We start from the raw sequence: 23,899 nt of genomic DNA on the forward strand, positions 1-23,899 counted from the left end.
TCTCCATTTATCTGGTATTCCCAAACATACATCTGTACATATATATATATACACACACAAAATCCTATATCCCCTTTCATTTGATTAGTGAATAATGAAAATGATGCCTCACTGTACTATCCAAATGACATTAGCAAAGTCACATAGGTACTTGAGTCTTCAAATGAGTATCTTGTGGATTCCTGTGGATTCTATGTTGAAGAAGCCCAACCATTAACAGTGGACATATCTTGTGTATCCCTACTTAAAGATACTGTTTTATTCTACCAGGACTGCTTTCTTTTGCTTGTTTCTAACAGGAAATAGTTGAAAGCAAATTCCTATCCTTAATGGTTTTATGTTAGTCAAGAGTGATGAAAGACCTTGGTGGCTATTTTAGTATTTTCTTTGTCATTGTTTGCTCTTTCTCCAGGATTTTGCCGCTTATCTGGCATTCTGTGGAATTGTTCTCCACAATGCCCAGCTGTATGAAACATCACTTCTGGAGAACAAACGGAACCAGGTAAATCAATATGTATAATTCAGAGATTGGGAGACTGAAGCTTGGACTTGGTTATCCAGTATTCTGATTACTAACTAATTCAGTATTCTTATTATTAGCTACCATATCTAGGCATAGGATCTAAAACTAAAAAGGAACTGGGAGGCCATCTTTAGAGAAACAGTGTGCTGTAGTAGACTCAAGAGGCAGGAAAACCTGTGTTTAAATTCTGCCTCTGACTTTTATGAGCTGTATGGCACTGAGCAGTTCACTTACCCTCTCAGGGCCTCACTTTCTTCAGTTGTAGAATAACTAATTTTAACTTGATGCACAATGAAGCTCTTTCCAGCTGTAAATGTGTAATAAACCCATAACATCCAACACAGCTGGAACACATCTTTTCACAGCCTTTCCAACTATAGAACAGGACCAGGTCAGATAGGACTTTAAAAACTAAACAGAAGACTTTCCATTTTATCCTAAAGGCAATAGAAAATAGGCTGAGTTGATTTAGCAGAAGAGTAACAGTCCATTCTGAGCCTATAGAAAGTTACTTTGGCAGCTGCGTGAAGGGGATGGGCTGAAGTGGTGAGAGACAAATTATAAAGCTATTGCGACCATCTAGACAGCTATGTGAGTGCCGAGAAGGGATCTGATGTGACAGATATTATGAATGCAAAATAGCAAAATCCCAACTAATTGATTGCAGGGAATGAGGGAGAAGGAGAGCGAAGACTTGAGGATCATGCCAAGGTTACAAACCCAGGAGATCAGAAGGATGATTGTTCCTCTAACATCATAAATAGGGAAGTTTGGAAGTGAGAAGGGTTTGGAGGGGGAAGATAATGAGTTCAGTTTTGAACATATTGGGCTTAAGATGTCTCTAGGATATCCAATTTGAACTGTCCCAATAAGTGATCGGTAATATAGGACTGACACTCAGAGAAGTGACTGGGACATAGATATATGTCTGTATCTAAACAGAAATAATAGATACCCAGCATCTAATGAGATTGCAAAGAGGGAAACAAAAAGAAAGCCTAGGACAGAACCTTGGGGAACAGCCTCAGTTAAGAGGTATGATAAATGATGATCCAGAAAAAGAGAATGAGGAGGCTGAGAGATAGGAGGAGAATCAAGGGAGTGCTGTTATGAAAACGAAGATGAGAGACTATCCTGAGGAGAGAAGGGTGGGTCAAGAGTGTCAAGAGCAACATCAAGAAGGATGATGAGCTATTTCTTTGGTGTTAGACCTCTTGGTGATATATTTCTTTCAGAAAGGTCTCTGGGTCAAAATGAACCTTTTGGTTACATTGCTTTCAGCAAATGAATTGACTGAGTTGACCCACTCACAAATCCACTTACAAAGTATTAGTGTGCCTATCTTTCCACAATTCTTCCAACATTGTCTTTTTTCTATCCTTTGTCTCCAATGATTTCTTCTTTTTAATATTTTTATTTTTATTTTGAGTATTTTCCCATAGTTACATGTTTCATGTTCTTTCCCTTTCCCCTAACCCCCCTTAACCAATGCAAAATTCCATTGGGTTTTACATGTATCATTAAGACCTAATTCCATATTATTGATAGTTGGACTAGAATTATTGTTTAGTGTCTTCATCCCCAATAAAATCCCCATCAGCCCTTTTTGAAAAGTTTTCTTTCTCAAAAGTCCCTCAGCCTTGCTCTGGATTCTTATATTGCTTCTAATAGAGAAGTCCGTTATGTTCGATTGTACCACAGTGTATACATCTCTGTACAATGTTCTCCTGGCTCTGCTCCTTTCACTCTGCATCAATTCTTGCAGGTCATGCCAGTCTCCAATGATTTCTTCATTTCATTGACCTTTTAAAAATGTCATCCTTGACCCCTCAGCTACTTTTGACACTGTTGCCCTCCCCCTTCCCTCTGATAAGTGTCTTTTCCCTCGTCTTCAACACAATCCTCTTTCCTACTTTTGAACTTTCTGTTTTCTCTTCATTTTCCTTTGTTTCATCCTAATTTCCCCTCCCAGTAGTATGGAACCCCTAAGACTATGCCCTGGTCTCCAAGATCTCTTCTCTCTCAACCTCTCTAGTTTTCCTCCTTCTCTTCCTCTCCTCCCTCCTTCTTCTCTCTGCCTGTCTGTCTGTCTGCCTGTCTCTCTCCACCCCCCATTTCTCTCAACTGTCTGTAATCCATTCTTATGGTTTCAATTACCATGTCCATGTACTTGACTCCCATATGTAGTATTCCTCTCTCTCCTGAACTTCAGTCCTTCCTCACAAACTCTCACTGGTCATTTCCTTCCAGATGCCCTTTCCACATCTCAAACTCTGAATGTTAAATATGGAACACACTGCGTACATTCTAAATCCATCCCTCTGAACTTCTGTATTTCTGTTGAAGGCAGTAGCACCCAGGTCCATAGCTCAGAATGCTTCTCATGAATCCCATTAGATTGTAAGCTCCTTGAAAGCTTCTTTTTTCACTCCTTGGTGTTTAGTGTAGTACCTGACTCATAGTAGGACCTTAATAAATAGTTATTGAATGAAAAAAGAGTGATCCCCTTAACATCCAACTACTGCCTTAAGCCAAGAATGTCTCCCTCCCTGTTAAGAGAAAAAGTATATGGAATCAGAGTCTAGGCTAAAATAGAGAAAGATTAATCCCAATTAATGTTTTATCCTTACTGTAACCAGAAGAATTGAAAGAGAATCAAAGGGTGAATTCTAGTTAACTATACAACATATTTAGTATTGGAAACAATAATGGATTTTTGGATTCACAGAGACACTATCTGGCATAACAGATAGAGCCAGCCTTGGAGTAAAAAAGATATGGGTTCTGATCCCAGGCACTTACTAGTTGTGTGATCCTGGATCAGTCACTTAACTTCCCTGAACCTCAGTTTCCTTATCTATACAAGGCACCTTCTGTGGCACTTAAAGTGTAAGGTTGCTATGAGGATCAAATGAGCCAGTATATCTGAAACTCTTTACCAAATTGAAAGAACTAGAAAAATGTCAGTGAATGATGACATTCCCCTAGAGCAGTGATGGGCAAACTTTTTAAAGAGGGGTCAAAGGAAAGGAAATGCTCATCTGTCAGTCTGTTTCTAAGGCAACTCTTTGGAAGTTTCATCGTATTGTATCCTACTCATTGTACTCGTCAGATTAGGAATAATGTGGTGCAGCCATTTAGAACATTTCAGGGGGCCACACCTGGCCCGCAAGCCATAGTTTGCCCATCACTGCTCTATAGTGTTACTGAAATTGAATGCCGAGCACCCATCTTGCATGAGACAGAGAGATTCATTTGAAGTATTTGTTCATTTCCTCCCATGAGTATGAGGTGATAAGGAGCCTCTGGGGTTTCTTGAGCAAGAGGGATCCCCGATCTGATTCTCTGCTTTAAGAGTATCATAATGGAGTTATCAAATCCGTGAAAGCAATGGACCCGAGACTGCAGCAATGGAAAAAAAAAGAAAAGCCACCTGAAAACAATCAAACCCGAGTGTGGCCCCAGAAAAGGGATAGAAGACAACTGCCTCTGGTCCTTTGCAGAGGTTTGGGGGGGGGGTCTCCAGGTTTGGAACACTGCTTGGAATGTCCGTCTTTCTGTTTTGTAGAAATCTTTTGTTCTTTCTCTTTTTTATTCTTTATTATAAAAGATGACTCATTCAGAAGGAGGAAGCATATAGGAGACATGCAGGTGTTGTTAAAAAAAGATAAAAATAAAAATCCATTTTTTAACAAAGGAGATAACAAGAATATCAAGTTGGCAGCAGATGTGTTGTAGAGGCAAAGAGACCAATTAGGAGGCCCTTGGCTCTGGCAAGAAGTGATGATAATGATGGGCTCTGACACTCAAGAGAATGCCAGATAGGTTACGGAGGTACCACATGGCAACTGATTAGATGGGAGCAGTGAGGGAGAATGAAGTCTTGGCTTCTGGGTTTTGAATGTGAGTAACTGGAAGCATAGTGAAAGGCTCTTGACACAGGGAAGTTTAGAAGAGGGATGGGTTCTGCAGAAAAGATAATGAGTTCTTTTTTGGACGTGGCCAATGTGGAATGTCTACAAGGCGTCCAGTTTGAAATGTCCAGAAGGCAGTTGCTGATGTGTGTTTGGAGCTCCAGAGAGAGAATAAGACTGATTATGCGGATGCTGGACTCTTCTGCATAGAAAAGGAAATTGAATCCAGAATGACTGATGAGATAAGAGCTATTCTAGAGAAAAAAAGAGAAGCAGATCTCAGATGTGGCATTGGGATTATACCTATCCTCACATTTACTATGTGCCAGATACTCTACTAAACTCTGAGCATGCACATATAACAGTGATTCCCAAAGTGGGTGTCACCGCCCCCTGGTGGGTGCTGCAGCGATCCAGGAAGGCGGTGATGGCCACAGGTACATTTATCTTTCCTATTGATTGCTATTAAAATTAAAAAAAATTAATTTCCAGGGGGCTAAGCAATATTTTTTCTGGAAAGGGGGCGGCAGGCCAAAAAAGTTTGGGAAACACTGGCGTATAAGCAAGCAAGATAGCCCCTGCCCTCAATAAGCTTACATTCTAATGGGAAAAGACAGCATATAAAGGGAAATTGGAAAGAAGGTGAGGCATGTGGATGGGGAATGACATGAAGTCCTGGCTCTAAGCAGAATAAAACCAAACTTACCATGTTCCAGGCACTGTACTAAGTTCTGGAGATATAATTATAAGCAAGCAAGAGAATTCTTTCCATCAGATAATTTGCATTCTAATAGCAATAAACAACACATATAAGGAATGAGAGCCAAAGGGGAGTGTTGATTGATGGGCATAGCTTTTCTAACTCCTTCCATTCCAGATCTATGAACCTGTAATCTTCTGATAGGCCAAGAGACTCAGAGGTAGAGGACAGTGTGACATTGAATGGTTCACTCTTGGCTCAAGGCTCTGAAGGGAGAAAAATCAGACAAGAGCAGAGACAATGACCTAAGAAGCAAGAAGGGAAGGAATGAACTGGAACTTCTGGTGACAGTGAAGACTAAGACTAGGAAGGATGACACAAAAGGATAGAGAAAAAAGAAAGGAGATTATGGTCGGAAGAAATATCCTACTATGTGTCCTTTTTGATTATTAAAAAAGTATGCTCTGTAGAGTAAATCATGCTTTTGAAAGTTTTCCTCTGATGAGAGTTGTCTAATACATGTTCTTAGAACTTAAAAAAGATTCCTTAAATGCCACAATTTTACCAACATAATGGAAGACCTAAAGGAAGGATACAAGAGCATTGGGAAACCCCATGGGATGACAGAAACATATTGCCCAGCATGTGGAGACATGGAAGGGCTTTACTCTTTGCCATTAGGGAATCCCAACAATGAGTTCCTGCAACTGATATGACATACCTGATCTAGAATCATAAACCACATTTTAAAAGGGGAATTTGTTTTAGAGATAATTGGATTGAACTTGGCCTCTGCCTTTGTGTGTTTCAGATAAATAAACCTTTGTTTTATGAGAATCTTGTTAAATATCTCTCTGACTTCCATCCGGAAATAATCTACATTCCCATAATGCTCTAATTTAGACAATCTTGCTTTATTTAAAAAACAACAACAACCTTTTCTTCCATCTTAGAATCAATGCTGTGTATTGGTTCCAAGGCAGAAGAGAAAGCAGTGAGGACCAGGCAGTGGGAATTAAGTGATTCATCCTGGTTCACATAGCTAGGAAGTGTCTGAAGTCAGATTTGAACCCATGACCTTCTGTCTCTAGGCCTGGCTCTCCATCCCCTCTGACATCTAGTTACTCCCCTTGCTCTACCTTCTATCTCACTTTGCAGTTATGCACATATTCATATGTATGGGGGTATGCAGGGATATTTTCTCCCCTAGTAGACTAGAAGTACTCCATGAAAGCAAGAGTTTTGTCTAGGTCTTCTTTGTCCTTTCTTGCACAGAGGAGGGGCTCATGAAATATCTGTCAATCTAATGCATGAATATGGGTTCTAGAAACATTGTGCTGTTTCCTAGCTTGTCTCTCCTAATATTCCTAAGCAGATATCTTGTGCAGCCTTTATTGGGTTATGTTCAAATGAACAAAGAATGGCTTTGGCCTGGCTTGTCCTTTTATGTCTAGCAACCTTGGGCTCCCCTGACCTATCACAATTTATATCAACTGGATTCTTGAATTGAAAGAGAAAACACAAAAGGACCTTTTGAAAGTCAGTGGCTGGTGAGCAATCTTTAATAAAGTTATAGAATATAGAGTTGGAAGGCCCTTTAGTGCCATCGAATATAGTCCCTCATCTCGTAGTGGGGGAAACTGATCTCCAGAGAAGGGAAAGAGCTTGTTTGGGCCATGCAGTTAGTAAATATTATAAGTAGAAATATTGGGGGCAGCTGGGTAGCTCGGTGGATTGAGAATCAGACAGGAGGTCCTAGGTTCAAATGTGGCCTCAGACACTTCCTAGCTGTGTGACTCTGGGCAAGTCACTTAACCCCCATTGCCTAGCCCTTATCACTCTTCTGCCTTAGAGCCAATACACAGTGTTAATTCTAAAGCAGAAGGTAAGGGTTAAAAAAAAAAAAAAAAGAAGTGGAAAGCCAAGGTGGGTTTTCTGGCTTGCAATCCTGTGCTTGACACACCCAGGTAGCATTTAATGTTACTTAACAGACTTCTGGTTTTGTCACATGCTGGCTTGCAAATCATTTGATTTGGGTGATGATTCCCCATATTTCTAAATATCCAACAGGGTTTCTACCAGGTGGCAACCATGTACTACTGCCATTATCTTTCTGGGGAAAGGATAGAGACCAAACCTTTACCCTCCAACACTAGTGTTGGGAGCTGCCGGGGAACAAGTCAGCACCTTCTCTACAACTTATCAGAAAGATTTGCCTTGAGCACAAACAAGTTAAGTGACTCGTCTAGGGTCACAGAGCTGGTATGTATGAGAGGCAGGATTTGAACTCGGGTTTTCCCAGTTCTGAGGCGGCTCTTTATCCACTGTACCCTACTATCTCTCCATTGGGTTTTTGTTTTTCTGTCCATTTCAAATATTTACATAGCAATTGCAGCCCCAGCCCTTGCTGAAGGTAGCAACGTAACCATGGTCATCCTCAGTACGGGGCTCGGTGCTCCTGCCTGCATGTGGATGCACTGAAGCTATACCTGATCTCTGCCCAGGTGCTGCTGGACCTTGCCAGCCTGATCTTTGAAGAGCAGCAGTCCTTAGAAGTGATCCTGAAGAAGATCGCGGCTACCATCATTGCCTTCATGCAGGTGCAGAAATGCACAATCTTTATAGTGGATGAAGATTGCTCGGTGAGTGCCCAGCTTGGCTTGCTTTTGTTCTTCCTCCCTGCGTTGCCCACCCTTACAATACATCCTAACATAGACTGCAGACGGCTGTGGCAGACTGAACCTTGAGCAGAATCAAGGACCTGATGGTCTTGGTAAGTGAAGAGGGGCCACTAATGGGAACTTTGTTGTTGAGTGATTAGAAAGAGCACGTCCTCCTGGAGAGAGAGATCAAAGAGAGGAGACCCTCCCAAATCCCAGGCATGCTGTGCGCCTTAGCGGATCTTAGTTCATTTGTAAAGCAGTTCTTGGGAACTAAATAGAGTTTTCCTGTAGAAACAATGATGAACATAGTGATCAGATTATCAGACCAGTCCATAAAAGTTGATTTACCTAGTAATGGGAGGTGCGGAGCAGTCAAGAAGGAAGAGAAAGAAAGGAGAAGAGTTGCCTGCCCCTCTCTTGAATGCAAAGCAAAATGTCCAGATGGGCAAAAATGGTTTGGGGCACCCTCCCGTCATCCTTTTCTGGCCTTGCTCTGGACTATCACTGCCCTCCTGTACCCCTAAGCACCTGATATAGATCCTCACTAACTACTAGATTTCCAGAGTGATCAAATGCTACGTTTGGAAGAGATCTTAAATACTCTATAGTGTGACCCCTTCATTTTATAGAAGAGGAAACTGAGACCCAAGGAGAGAAAGGGAATAATTTAAAATTTCATTGTCAATTAATGACAGATTTTCTATCTCTCAGGCTAGTGCCCTTTCCAGTGTACCACTTAAGAGCTGGTCTGACACCAGGAAAACGTACCAAGAAGGAAAAATGAGATCGTAGGACTCACTCTCACCTGTTAATATTGCTAAGATGATTCAGCAATTTATGTTTGAAAATAGGTAACAGCAGCATTGCGGGAGTGGCTCCATGCTCTAAAAGAATCCCCCAATAATCGAAACTCTCATTCCCTTCCTCTGGTTGGTGGCAGCTGAATCACACTCATGTCTAAGCTGCCCCTTGTAGCTCCTTCCCTGTCTCCCTGAGGTCGCAGTTTTTAAGGGAGAATGCGTGTGAATGTTGATGGAACCCTAACTCGTGGCCTCTTGAGTTCTATTACAGACTTAGGAAAAGCTTGAGGCTTTTAGAGGGCAAGTATTCTATGCCCATGACATAGAAGCACAGATTCAGAGTGACCCATGTTAGAGAATAAGGGTGGAATAGTAGAGAGGACAGTGGACCTGGAATCAGAAAGGCCAGGGTTCAAATCCAGCCTCAAATACTTACTAGCTGTGTGACCCCAGACAAGTCATTTCCCCTCCCTCTTTCCTAATCTATAAAATGAAGAAATTGGACTCAATGACTTCTCTGTTCTCTTCTGGCTCTGAATCTATAATCCTAGATCCTACTTAGGAATCCACTTTCAGGGGCTGTTCCTCCACATCATTCCAACTGTTCCCATCTCATTCCCTTGTCCTATTTCGGAACTCCTAGACTGTCTTAACGCCTCTCTAGGTATTTTCCAGAGTGGAGAGGGGAGGGAATAGGGAGTGGCCATTTCTAATTACTTTTACCTGCCATTTGTCAGCTGGACACTTGTATAAATCGAGGACTCTTTGTATGGGGATTCTTTCTATGATAAGACTATAGTAAAGTTATTATTAAACTCTTTAGTGTAAATGTCACATTTTCTTTGGTGATTCAGAAGCTATCACTATAAAATTTAATGAAGGGGGAAAATGGAAAAAAAAATTTAAAGAATAAGAAAAGGAAGGTATTACCATGCCTATGAGTCACTCTCACAGACTTCCGTTTACATTGCAAGAGGCAGTGCTGCCTAGTGGACAGACAGCTTGCTTCCAGCCTGTTCTTGACACAGACTAACCATACAACTATGGGAAAGTCTCCGAGTCTTTCAGGGATCCAGACAGTTCTCTGACCATAAAGTTGCCCAGAGGTCAGCAACCTGCATTACAAGAGGGAATTTCCTCATTCGGAAATTCCTTAGTACCAATGAAATCAGGTCATTTGGGCATCAGAGATAGGTCTAGTCCCTGTCTCTTTTTCTCCTGCACTGGAAGGAATGGGAAAGTGCTGGAGATTAAAGAATGGCATTGGCGAAACGAAACCCACATTCGTCCGACTAGATTATACGAGAAATCTTGGCCATACCACTCTTGCTATCAGCTTTGAAACTTTCCGTGTGTTTGAATGAGGGATGCTGATGATGTTAGATGCTTCCAAAGCATCCATCAGAATCCACTAATGGCCTGGTCCAACCTTTTTTAATGGGTTGTACTCTCCTTGGCAGCCATGCTTACTGTGTTTGGGGCTTTGTTTTTAGAATATCTCAATATCACCTCACTGATTTCGTGACTCATGGATCCCTATCACAGTAGCATGCCCATGTTGAAGGTCTGTTGGGGAGATAGCATTAGAATGTTCCCTCTGGGGCAGCTGTGTAGTATAATAGATAGAGCACCAAGCCTGAAGTTGGGAGGACCTGAGTTCAAATTTGGCATCAAATACTTCCTAGCTGTGTAACCCTGGGTAAGTCACTTAACCCCAAATGATATTAAGATCCTGTGTTAGGGTTTTAATTAAATTAGCCAAGGTAAGGGTTAAAAAAAAAAAAGAATTTCCCCTCCATCATATATTTTTGTGTCTCACTTCCTTTTGCTTGGTTTTGAAGAGTGAGGCCAAGCACCACATTCAGCCACAAAATGATAGTTGGAACAATCTCCCCTTTCTGAAATGATGAAATGTTGGAAATAAGATTATAGGAGAAGATTGTCCAAAATGGGCATATGTTGGACCACCTCAGAGACAATAATAAACCTTCCATTGCCACAGCAAAGAAGGGGAAAGAAGACTGATGAATGCTGAAATTAGAATTCTACAGAGGAAGGGATTGCTGATGGTAGAAATTGGAGGGATCTCTGCCATGCCTGACTGGCCAGTGTTATCCATATGAATTCCAGCCTTCAGCAATGGCAGCTAAACCAGGGAAGGCGACATCTATTTAAAACATTTCTGAATTTTCTCGCACTAATGCTGTGTCTGATGTGCCAGTGAGTTGACTACCCAGTCCAGTTACTCGGAGAGGAAAGGAAAGTGAAATAATTGCCTTTGACATATTCAGAGGCAGAAGTGACTCGTATGTTTTACCTGTTTGGTTTTCATCAGAGTAGAGGATATTCTGCACCATCCATGTTGCCATTGTTGTGTTTTCAGGATTCGTTTTCTAGGGTGTTTCACATGGAGTTTGAGGATTTGGAAAAACCAGCAGATGCTCTAACAAGGTAAAACATATTTTTCTGAATTCCTCTTGATCATATGCAAAAATACTGGTTAAAGAGTACATTCCTTTATTTGGTGAGCAATTTTATTGTCTCTCCATGGAGGACTGCATTTTGCTTTTCACCCCACACCGGAATCTTTCCAATCACTGGTGTAAGGCTGGGGAGTGAAAGGGCAGAGACGTCACATGGGATAGTGTGATATCAGGGATACCTGATGAACGTGGAAGCAGGAAGACCCAAGTTCAAATTCCACTCCAGAGACTTATTAGTGGTTTGACCCTGGGCAAGTCACTCCCCTTACTTAAAGTTACTTAAGCTTCTGTTTCCTCATCTGTAAAATGGAAATAATAAGAGCATCGACCTTTTCTCTTAGAGTTATTATTTGGTTTAAATGAGATAATATATGTGAAATATTGAACCTGTTAATATCAGATAATAGTAGCAAAAGAAGAATAGGTTAAATAGCTGAGTGCTGTGGATTTCTTTGTGGAAATTAAGGAGCTTATGATAGGAAATCAGGACCAAGTCACTGTTAACTAGAAATTTTCAGTTGTTTTCAGTCATACATAACTTTTCCTGATTCCATTTGCTATCTTCTTGGCATAGATTCTGGAGTAGCAAAAAATAAAGTAAGAATTACTACATCAAGATCAGAAGATGGTAGGGAGAGGGATGACTGAAACTCTTCTTTGAAGAAATGTGAAGAAAATCCATAATTACTGCTTCTTTATCTTCATTGAATAACTAGCTTTCCCACCTTCCTCTCTGATGCAAGCCTGAGCTTGTTCTTCTTGGCAGAGAGCATCGTATCTTTATTACCAAAAGATTAGGACACCAGGGACACCTCCAAGAATAGGCTTGCATTGCTCCAGTTAGGTGCTTGTGTATTTAATTACAAAGCATCCTAGCTTATATTGCTCAAAAAGAAATCTTTAAACACACACACACACACACAAATTCTGTTGTCTGAGAATCAAAGAATGATCACCAAAGTTCTAGGAGTATAAAAAGCAAATTATTGTCAATTCAGTCCTCTTAGACCAGTGATGGTGAAACTTTTAGAGCCCAAGTACCCAAACTGCAAACTTCATACTGAATGTGAGTCTCCTGCCTTACCCCAGACAAGGGGAGGGAAGAAGGGCTTCCACTGGGCTGCTGGGCAGAGGGGTGAATGAAGTGAAAAATGTCTTTAGGCACCTGTGGAGAGGGGAAGAGGAGCAGCTCCCTCTGGCACATGTGCCATAGGTTCGCCAACACAGCAATAGACCAAGCCACCCCAAAGTGCTATAATACTTCAACTACCTTATTATCATAAAACCTTTGATCTCATTCTCCTCTCCTGCCTCAGTCATGTGCTCTCCATGTGTTCCAGGTATAGTGAGAACATGAGGATATTTGATACCCATGTTTTCTGATGAAACTATACCACCAACCCATTAAGGTGGAGAACAATTCATGTGGCATTATTCAGAAGCTCATTTAAGTCTGCTGTGCTTCTGCCGTCACTAAATCCATGCATTGTCCTTCTCGACTAGAACTGAGAGTGGCCCTCAAATGAAAGAGGGAGAGGGAGTCAGGTCAAAAGATTGTGGTAATCATGCAATGTAGTTGAATTACATCAAGTTATAGGGTTCCCAGAAAAGTATATTGAAAGCGCCATTTCATCTGATAGACGTTTTCTCTCTTGGGTTGGGATTGGCTACATAATGTGGGAATTCTCTGCATAGATATGGTCCAGAAGATGGAGGGTTGGACCCGAAATCAGGTCTTCAGTTCCGATCTGGCCTCATATGCTTCCAGTTTGATATCACAGTGCCATTTGGATTCCTAAAAATGCAAAGTTCTTAATGCAGGCTAAAAAAGCAAAGAAATGGAAGGCTTTGAACTTGAATCTGAAGCTCAACCTGAATCAATGGATGAAAGTGATACCTGCACAAAGCTTTGGTCTTCTCCATGTGTAAGGCTATCAAGGTCTCTCTGACTTGAAGTTTCAGAGAAGGAACCACCCTGAGCTGGTAGATGGCATTTCCTCATCCAGGAATTCCCTATGCAAATGAAAGCATAGGTGCAGTCCCTAGTCTGATCCTTGTTATTTAAGAAGTGCTTTCACAATGGTGAATCAGATATAGTATGTCTTAGGATCAAGATGACCTGGATTTGACTACTTCCTTCATCATAGTCTGGCTATATCCTATCTATCTATCTACCTTCCTTCCTTCCTTCCTTCCTTCCTTCCTTCCTTCTCTCTCTCTCTCTCTCTCTCTCTCTCTCTCTCTCTCTCTCTCTCTCTCTCTCTCTCTCTCTCTCTCTCTCTTTCTTTCTTTCTTTCTTCCTTTTCATCCATCCATTATGTTAGGATCAAGTTGATCCATTTTCACTAGTGGAGGGCATTTTCCAACTGGGAGTTCCTCACAGTTCTGACCCCAAATGGAAAAAAAAAAAAGTCCAAGACATTCTCCTTATTCATCAGCCCTTGAGCTAGCATTTAACACCACTAGTTTAGCATTTATATTGTGCTTTAAGGTTTGAAAGCACTTTCCATATGGTATCTCATTTTGTCCATTACAACTCTGGGGAAGTTATTGTTGCTATTATCTCCATTTTACAGATGAAAAAATTGAGGCTGAGAAAGTTTTAAGTGATTTTCCTATAGTTACATAGCCAGTAAGAGTAGGAGAAAGGATTTGAACTGAAGTCTTCTGTCCAGCAACCTAGCTCCTGAGCCACCTAGGAGTCCAAGTACTGATCTGATGTCAGATCTAAATTTGCATTCTCTCAGTACCTAGTTCAGATCTTGAGCATAGTAGGTTCTTAGTGAATGGTGGTGGTAGTAGTGGATAGGCTGACCTTAACACTGGACCACAGTAGTATCTACCCATAGAATGTATGTGAGAACCAAATCATACATATGACTGTTTGGAAATATGTAATGCTTGAACCTGTGTTTCCAGTGTCAGATAGACATGTTTTTGTGTATTGGGATCTTGAATTGTCAGTGACACATAGAGTTGGGCTCTAGGTCTTAAAGTGACCAATGAAAGGCCACAAGACTCTGGATAACAGTGACCTCTACTGACAAAGATTCATCTTAGAAAAATTCAGTTCACAAACTGAACTGAAAAAAAAGCCACAAACATTTATTAAGTGCCTACTGTGTGCAAAACACTAGAGATAGAAAGATTTGAAAACTAAAAATCTTAGCCCTGAAAGGACTTATATTCTACTAGAGGAGGCAAAAGGTCACATCTAGAAGTAAGTAATTATGCAGTCATTTTAAGAGGGAGAGGCCTCTGGGTAGTACTTTGAAAGGAGCCAAATTATTCCTAGTTCAAATCTGGCCTCAGACACTCACTAGCTATGTGAGCTGGGCAAGACACTTAACCCTGTTTGTTTCAGTTCCCCATTTGTAAAATTAATTGGAGAAGGAAATGGCAAACCATTCCAGTATCTTGCTAAGAAAACCTCAAATGAAGTCATAAAAAAATTAGAAACAACAACAACAACAACAACGTGGCCCTTCTTGCCAAGATCAATCCCAGCTACCTGTGCCCTTGATCCTATTCTTTCTTGGCTTCTCAAGATGATTGTCCCTTTAAACATCTCTTCCTCTAATCTAATCTCTACTGGTTCCTCATCCACTGCCTTCAAGGATCCTCACCACAACCCCAGGGGAGAATCCAAGTCAATATTACTCCCATTTTACAGCTGAAGAAACTGGGACTCAAAGATCATGGATAAGTTGGCAGCCCAAACTCATTTGGCTGCATGTCATCAGAATAATAACTAGAACATGGGTTTCTTGACTTCTTGCCATGATACCACATTACCTTGCAGTCTCTCATTTCTCAAGTATTTTTCTTGTGTTTCATCATACTCACTCACTCTCTCATCATACCAGACACATAATCAATTCTTGATGGACTCAAGCACACTTGGCCCAAACTGGGTCCATTGAAAGATCCAGGGAGAATTGAGGCACAGAGATGCACATGACCCTTGGCCACAGTTTGGAAACAGAGGTAGAAGCAGATTGAATATTGCAAGTTGTTGGCCAACTATGTGGAAATAGATTTATTTACTTTTAAATTTTCCCTTCCCCTCTTTCTCATTTCTTTCTGCTTCCAAAGGCAGCCTTTTCCAAGATTTAACCACCACAGCTGCACCTTCTCTTTCCCAGGCATATCTGAAGAGGCTGAGTAGCTTTCCAGAAGTGGACCCGGATCTAGGCCAGTCACCCTCCTTGCTCAACTCTGGCCTTCATTAGGGACCACTGGGTCTGTCTCCCAGAAGGCCTACATCCCATTCTGTTCCACTTTAGCCCAAGGCTCTAATGCTCAAGAGTTTACTGACACGAGATAATGGGCCTAGGACATGTGGGTAAAGACTTTTTTTAAATCTAAGACTAAAATAAAAACAAAATTAATTTTTAAAAATATTTTCAAAGTAATATGCCCCATTGTTGTTGTTGTTGAGTTGTTTCAGTCATATCCAACTCTTCCTGAGTTCCATTTGGAGCTTTGTTGGCAAAGATATTAGTTTGCCATTTCCTTCTCCAGCTCATTTAATAGATGAGGAGACTGAGGCAAACAGGATTAAGTGACTTGCCCAGGCTCATACAACTAATTAGTGCCTGGGTCCAAATTTGAACTCAGGTCTTCCTGACTTCAGGCCTACTGCTCTAACCACAGGGCCACTTAACTGCCCCAGAAGTAGAGGCAAAAATCAGAAGTCGAAGAGAAAAAATAGTCAAGAAGCAAAGGAGGACAAAGCATACCTTACTGGAGAAGGGAAGAGCTTCAGGGCTTGTTAAAATGTTTCTAGCTCTGCTCTCTGACTTTTCTCAAGTCTTTAAGGAGATAAACTGATTTCTTTTTTTTGGAATTCAGAAAATCAGGATAATTTAAGCAAGGGATCTGAGAGATGGTTCTTAGTTTTTCTTGTCATGAAATCTTAGGTCTAAAACTAGAAGGGAGCTCAAAGGTCATCTAGTCCAATCCTCTCATTTTAAAGATAAGGAACCTGAGGCACAAGAAAGCTAAATGGTCCAAAAGCACACATCTAGTAAGTCTCAGAAGTAGAAAGCTAAGTGGAATAGTAGATGGGGCATCAGATCTGAAGTCAAGAATGGCTTCACATCCCCCCTCAGCTTCTAGGCCTCATTCTCCTCAACTACAAAAAGAGAGCTTAGAGTCATGGCCTCCCTACAGCCCTAAAGCTAAGATCTGTGATCCTATGAACCCAGGTCCTCTGGCTTCAAAGTCAGCACTGCTTCCAGCCTACCCATCAGTGCACCCATTTGTCCACATTGTAGATGAAAAGGAATGAGAGCCATCGCTGGATGCTCTCCAGCATTCTGAACCCAGAGGTTCTGCCTCTTGGCTTCTGAGCATCCTTGGGTTATTGGTTCACTTCTCTGCCTCAGTCTCCTCACTTGTAAAATCTGGAACAGGATTATGTGACACAGACAGCATAAATACAAAATGAATCACCACAGATACATACAAAGTAATTAAGGACATGGTAGTTTGGGAGAGTGGACACAGGCAGTCATGGGGATCGGGATTGCCTCAGTTGCCTCTTAAAGGAAGAGAGAGACTCTTGGAAGCAAGATTGAGAAAGCATGAGAAATAGCCAGGGCAAAGGCTCAGAAGTGGCGGCAGAGGGTCACGTAGGAGAAAGTTGCAGAGCGCTGGACAGAGGGTGATGGCCATTGAGGTTGAGTTCGAGATATGAAGGGCTTTAAAAGTTAACCAAAGAGTTTATCATTTATCCTAGGGGGAAACAGGAGGCTACCAGAGTTTAATCATTAGAGGAGTCATATAGTCAGATCTTCTCTTAAGGAAAATTGCTGTGTGGAAGTTGGCCTGGTGTGGGGATAAACTTGAGGCAGGGAGACCAGTTGGGAGGTTGATTTTAGCAAAAAGCAATAAAGGCCCAAACTAAGATTTTAGCAATGTGAGTGGAGAGAAGGGGTCAGATGTGAGATATACTGGGAAGAGAGAAATAGTAGGATGTGGCAGGTGGTAGGATATGTGGGGTGAGAGAGAGTGGGGTGTTCAGGATAATAATGAAGCTGGGAACCTGAGGAATTGGGGGGATGGTGGTGCTTTGGGCAGAAAAAAGGGAGTTCAGAAGAGGGGAGAGTTTGTAGGGAAAGATAATGAGGCATAGATGGGCTGAATTTAAGATACCTTGGGGACATCCAGTTTGAAATGTCGAATAGGCGATTGGTGGTACAAGACCAAAGTTGAAGAGAGAAATTGGAGGCTGGATATTTAATCTGTGAGTCATTTGCAGAGAGATGATAGTTAAACCCATATGAGCTGATGAAGTTACCAAGACAGAGCTTAGAGGGAGAAGAGGGCCTAAAAGAACCTTGGGGAATATTCACAGGTAGGAGGTACAAAGGATGACAAGACAGGAGCTATCAGACAGGTAATAGCTGAAGTAGGAGAGATTAGTTTCAGGAAAACCCAGAGAAGAGAGAGCGGCCAGGAGGGTGGTCACCAGTATAGAAGAAGCAGAGATGTTGAGAAGAATGAGGTCTTTCTTTACTGGCCTCCTTGTGGTTTACTCCTTGAAGAATGTTCTGAGTCCAAGGATGTAAACATTTTACTCGTTGGACTTTCTAGAATGGTTGGACCAACTTATAGCTCCCCTGCAGTACGCTGGTGTGCCCATCTTTCCACAGCCCCTCCAACATGGAGGGTTTCCATCCTTGTCATCTTGGGCCATTTGCTCGGTGAGAGAAGAACTCAAGGGCATATTGTTATTGCCTTGGAGCATCCTTTTGCATGGTTGTGAACCTCTTGACTGGCTTTCATTGTGGTTTAATTCTGTCTTTCCAACATTTCATCATGGTAAAGGATTTTTATCTCTTAGTAGGGATGGAGACACGAACAGAATTAATTACATGTACGCTCGCTATGTCAGAGACACCATGGAACCTCTTAACATCCCCGACGTCTATAAGGACAAGAGATTTCCCTGGACAGTAAGTAATCAGAATCTAGTCTTGCAGGACGATGTGTAGGCTTCCTCCAGGGTGCGGGTTTCTGTACTCATTGCCATAGACTCTGGGGTGAGGAGTGTGACCAGGAGACTAATGCTTACCAGTCTGCCAGTTTTAAGGCAACCTCCAGCTCTAGGATCATACTTTTAAAGTGTTTTCGGTACCAACAGGGCAAAAATCTCGATATAGTTGAGCTTTTGGCACTGTAGGAACTAGAAATAAGAATTAGCTTAGGAGAGGACAGCTGGGTAGCTCAGTGGATTGAGAGCCGGGCCTAGAGACGGGAGGTCCTGGATTCAAATCTGACCTCAGACACTTCCTAGCCATGTGACCCTGGGCAAGTCACTTGACCCCCATTGCCTACCTTACCACTCTTCCACCTAGGAGCCAATACACAGTATTGACTCCAAGATGGAAGGTAAAGGTTAAAAAAAAAAAGAATTAGCTTAGGAGAAATACATTCTGAAGAAGGGAGGAAAGGAGCATTTATTAAGCTCCTTTGTGCCAAGTTCTGTGCTAAGCATTTTACAATTATGCTATTAGATCCTTACAACAGCCCTTGTGAGGTACGTGCTTATTATTATCCCTGTTTTACACTTGAGGAAACTGAGCCAGACTGAAATGAAGTGACTGGCCTAGGGTCATACAACTAGTAATTGTTGGAAGCTGGATCTAATCTCAAGTCATCTCGACTCTAGACCCAGTACCACACCACCTGGCTGCCTCCACAAACTGTGATTAACAAAATGATTTCTTTCATGTTCTTCTTCCCTTAGCTCCATGCTATTTGGCATGTCTGTGCACCTTCACTAACTTTAAGGACTGAGTTCAGTGCATGCGTTATTAGCCCCTGTAGCAAGAACACAAGGACTCCCACTATCCCCCAACTAGGAGCCGTGAATATTTGTCCCGTGGAGATGGGCTGACTTTCTTATCTGGGCTCTGAGTGCTGGACCATCTCACCTCCTGACTTGGCAGATGAGGGCAACCACAGTGGCCCAGATCAGCTGGGTTATCTATAGACCAGGTGAATATTACAGAAAACTCACAGCACCCCTGTAGTATGGCCAGACATCAAAACACGGACCTCCCTGGGCTTCCCCTGTCTGGCAATTCTTGCCCCAGTGTACGTCTCCAGGTACCACATATGGTGCTAAGCTATTAGTAAATAGCCCCTATGGGGAGGGGGGCACTATTTTTTTTAAATAACCCTGACCTTCCGTTTTGGAGTCAATACTGTGTATTGGCTCCTAGGTGGAAGATTGGTAAGGGTAGGCAATGGGGGTCAAGTGACTTGCCCAGGGTCACACAGCTGGGAAGTGTCTGAGGCCAGATTTGAACCAAGGACCTCCGTCTCTAGGCCTGGCCCTCAATCCACTGAGCTACCTAGCTGTCCCCAGGGGCGTACTATTAACAATCAATTACAGGGGGAAGCTAGGTTGCTTAGTGGATAGAGAGCCTAGAAACAGGAGGTCCTGGGTTCAAATGTGACCTCAGATACTCACTAGCTGGGTGGCCCTGGGCAAGTCACTGAACTCTCATTGCCTAGCCCTTAAACTTTTCTGCCTTGGAACCAAGACAGAGGATTGATTCTAAGATGGAAGGTGAGGGCTTAAAAAACCCAACAACAATCCATTACTCCGACCTGGTTTAGAAGGTAGAAATGTTGATTCTTCAATAAAAGCTCAGTGTGATGTGGTTTCCGAGTCGGTATTAAGCATTGGGCCATGCAGGCATCGTGCACTCTCGAGGCAATCAAAGAAGAAACGTCAGGGGGCACGAATCATTTTTTTTTTTTTTTTACAAACACCAATCATTGACTTGATCTCTCTGGTCTATCGCTGTCTTCTTTGTGTACGTGTGTGTGTTTTTTCAATAGAATGAAAACCCAGGAAGCTTTCAGCAGCCCATTAGAAGTTTGCTTTGTACGCCTATAAAAAATGGGAAGAAGAATAAAGTCATAGGTAACACTTTTCGTTTTCACCTTGCTTCCTTCCCTTGCAGCAGAAGTCGTGGTTGTCCACTGAGCCCCCCCTTCCTCGCGCTGCCTCGGTGGCCCTGGCAGACAGGCCCTTCGAGTCGGGCCCAGGGCCACCTTCGGTGCAGCTCGGCCGCTTCAGAGATAGCCCTCACTTGGTCAGTGAATTTTCCAGCCACATCAGCTCAGGGCTGGCTAAGGGGAGGGAGGAGCCATCCCATCTCCAAAATCTCACGTGGCTCCTCGAGGCAGGGAGATGCTGGCGCCAGGGATGCTTTCCTGCATCTTCCCTCACCCCGCCACGAGCTAGTGTGGAAGGCCTGGATTTCGTGTCTACATTACAGGCAGTGTTGCCTCATGGATAGGACGTGAAACTTGGAAGATCCAGGTTCAAATCCCTACTCTGAGGAAAGAAAGGATGAATGAATGAGTGAATGAACAAATCATTAAAAAAGCATTCAAGGGCTTACTATACAAAATAAACAAATTACAGTTTCTGCCCTCAAAGAACTTCCATTCTAATAGAGAAAACACACAAAGGGGACCCAGAGTTGGTGAGGGAGGAAAAAAGGGGAGAAAAAGAGAGAAGGAGAAAAAAAGGAGGGGGAGAGAGAGAAGAGAAGTGGGAGGGGGTGATGTCATGTGATGTGGAAATGGCCAGAGAATCATGTAGTAACCTGGTCCATGGTGGGTAGAAAAGTAGGGACAAAAGACAGGCAGCAGGGCCTGTGGCCAGGGTGTCATTCACCTCACCTTTCAGAAGACTCCCATCTTTCATGTCAGTGTAGCTCTGGTTTTCTTTTGGGGTTTGGGTTCTGTAGGAGTTGCTCTTCCAACAGCAACCAATAGGGAAGTGAGTTTTGCATGACAATAAAAATAAAATATAAAAAAGACTCCAAGGACTTAACTGGCTCAAACTTGGCTCCTAAGACAAGACAAGAAATCCATTTTCCTTTCTTCTCTGCAAAAACTGGCAGACTGGGACTGGAATCATGTCTACACCCATAGACTCAGGGAGTGGACTAGTTCAGTGGGTCCCAAACTTTTTGGGCCTACTGCCCCCTTTCCAGAAAAAATATTGCTTAGCCCCCTGGAAATTAATTTTTTAAAATTTTAATAGCAATTAATAGGAAAGATTAATGCACGTGTGGCCATCACCGCCTCCCTGGATCACTGCAGCACCCACCAGGAGGTGGTAGCGCCCACTTTGGGAATCACTGGACAAGTTAGTTTTGCTGAAATCTTTTTCTTTTGCCTTTTCTTATTTAGGCTTATATGTGATGGATCACTGGGGTAGGAATCAATGCAGAAATAAAGGTTATGTAAAAAGAAAAAAATGTCTAAATGTTCTAAGGAACATAAAAGATATCTACTAAGGTATAGATGGGCCATGGGCTAGTTCTGGTCTGATAAAACCCTTTCAGAGAAAGAGAAAGAGACACAGAGAGAAATAGACGTGGAGACATGAGAGGGGGAGAAGAGAAAGAAGGAAGAGAGAGAGAGAGAGAGCCAGAGAGGGACAGGAGACAGAGAAGCACCTCTTTACCCTTTCTCCACCCCTTAGAAAGACTCTGAGTCCTTCCCCTCCCTCCTCCTTCCTTCTAGTATTATGCTGAGGCGGCAATCCTGCTTGCGAAGGCTAGCTCCTCCATTTTTTTCTTGATTCTCTCCATTCCAGTTGCCTTCCCAGCCTTGCTTTGTTGACCACCGTTCCCTCTTGCCTTCTCATTTTCAGACTCTCCCTCTGCCTCTAAACACTCCCAGTTCTTCTCAGGGTTTTTGGTGGGGAAGGGGAACTCCTTGCCTCTACCACCGGCCTCTTCCCAGTCACTGCCAAATTTTGAGATTTCTGTTCTTCACTCTCTACTCTTCAATCTGGCTTCTGCCTCTACCACTCTCCAGCATCAGCTTTCTTCAAGAGAAAGAATGGCTTCTTGATTGCTAAATCCCTTGGAGTTTTCATAGTGTCCGTCCCACTCTTAACATGCGGATTCCCCAAAGAAGATGTCCTAGGAACTCTACTTTTTTCTCTCTACATTCTTTTTCATAGTAACTTTGTCAGAGCCACCTTTGCAACTGTACCCATTTCTCTGAGTTCTTGCCTCCCAGAGCCAAATAGGGTAGTTCTACCTAGAGCTCAACTCTATGATGAGTATAACCAAGCCCCATTTGACAAGTAGAGAAACTGAGTCCAGTGAGAGTTATGCTATGCCGGACAAGTCCCTAAGCCTTTCTGTGCCTCAGTTTCTTCATCTCTAAAATGAGTAGAGGATCGAAAGGCAAGCCTAGAGACAGGAGGTCCTGGATTAAAGTCTGGCCTTGGATACTTCCTGGCTGTGTGACCCTGGGCAAGTCACTTAACCCCCATTGCCTAGCCCTTACTGCTCTTCTGCCTTAGCACCAATACACAATATTGATTCTAATATGGAAACTAAGGGTTTTAATAAAATGAAATGAGTAGGACTTGTTGGAAGGAGCCCCATAGGCTCCTTCCAGTTCTCAACCTGAGATTTTATATGTCAGGGCTTCTCGTTTCTCTCTCCTGTGCTTTTGGCATTAGAAGGACATCATGTTGTCTTTCAGGGGCAACTAGGTGACTCAGTGAACAGAGTGCCAAATCAGGAGTCAGGACATCTCATCTTCTTAAAATCTAGCCTCAGACACTCATTAGCTGTATGACCCTGGGCAAGTCACTTCACACTGTTTGCCTCCGTTTTCTCATCTGTAAAGTGAGCTGGAGAAGGAAATGGCAAACCATTCCAGCATCCCTGCCTAAAAAACTCCATATGGGGTCATAAAGAGTCAAACATGACCAAAACCAACTGAGAATGCTGTCTTTCATGGCTCTTTTTTCATTGGTATAAGGAACTCCTTGATGAGAAAGCCCCTTCTCTGAACACTGGTAGGCATCTTCTCTGTAACCTTCCCCCTGGCCCCCCAAGCAAAGGGACTTAAAACAAGTGAAATAGGAAGCATTTTTTTTAATTGGGTTAAAGAATATGTTAGCCTTGGGAAGTCAAATGGCTTAGCCAGGCTTGGAGATGAGAGGTCCTGGGTTTGAAGCTACTCCTGGCACCTCCTGGCCATGATCTTTCCCAAATAAAGTCAAGGATGACCTACCAGATGTAACACTAAAGGGGTGAGGTCTGTTTCTGTGTTTAGAAAAGGGAATGTCTCCCCTCCTCTACCCACCACCCACAGTTCACCAATGTGCTTTCAAAACAAAACAACTTTTTAAAAGTAGTCTTCTTGGATCAAGAAATGAGAAGCAGCGTGGTCTGATAGAAAGAATAGGGGGCAGCTGGGTAGCTCAGTGGAGTGAGAGTCAGGCCTAGAGACGGGAGGTCCTAGGTTCAAACCCGGCCTCAGCCACTTCCAGCTGTGTGACCCTGGGCAAGTCACTTGTCCCCCATTGCCCACCCTTACCACTCTTCCACCTATGAGAAAATACACCGAAGTACAAGGGTTTAAAAAAAAAAGAAAGAAAGAAAGAAAGAATAGTCTCAGAAGTTGAAAGACCTGAAATCGAATCCAGATTGTGTCATTTACTTCCTTTGTGACCTCTGAGGGTGCAGTTTCCTCATTTGTAAAATGGGGATGCTCCCTCCAACTTTAAACCTATGGTAGTAAAGCCACATAACCAGGAAGCAGATCCTTGATGAGCACAAACTCTTTCGCAGCTTGTCATTTTGGGGCAACATAATGACATTCAATTCAATTACAAACAGAAATCAAATGTTTTATTCACTTACATGATCATCTGTGCACAAAACATTAAACTGGAAGGATAACAGCAAAGCAGAAGCTTGCCACAAGACAACTTCTATCTGATTCTCAATGAAGAGACCAAGATTGAGA

General features: G+C 42.6%; 1 protein-coding gene across 1 annotated transcript in view; it reads left to right on the top strand.

Moving 5' to 3' along the window:
- The window catches only part of PDE5A (phosphodiesterase 5A), a 161,956-nt gene that overhangs the window by 72,661 nt on the left and 65,396 nt on the right, over positions 1 to 23,899 (top strand). The window contains exons 5-9 of the mRNA XM_044680023.1: positions 413 to 502; positions 7,642 to 7,779; positions 10,984 to 11,051; positions 17,937 to 18,045; positions 19,943 to 20,027. Of these exons, the coding sequence (XP_044535958.1) occupies positions 413 to 502; positions 7,642 to 7,779; positions 10,984 to 11,051; positions 17,937 to 18,045; positions 19,943 to 20,027 (490 nt within the window). The remainder of the gene's footprint in view (positions 1 to 412; positions 503 to 7,641; positions 7,780 to 10,983; positions 11,052 to 17,936; positions 18,046 to 19,942; positions 20,028 to 23,899) is intronic.

This window comes from Gracilinanus agilis, chromosome 6, assembly GCF_016433145.1.
Source record: "Gracilinanus agilis isolate LMUSP501 chromosome 6, AgileGrace, whole genome shotgun sequence".
NCBI lineage: Eukaryota > Metazoa > Chordata > Mammalia > Didelphimorphia > Didelphidae > Gracilinanus > Gracilinanus agilis.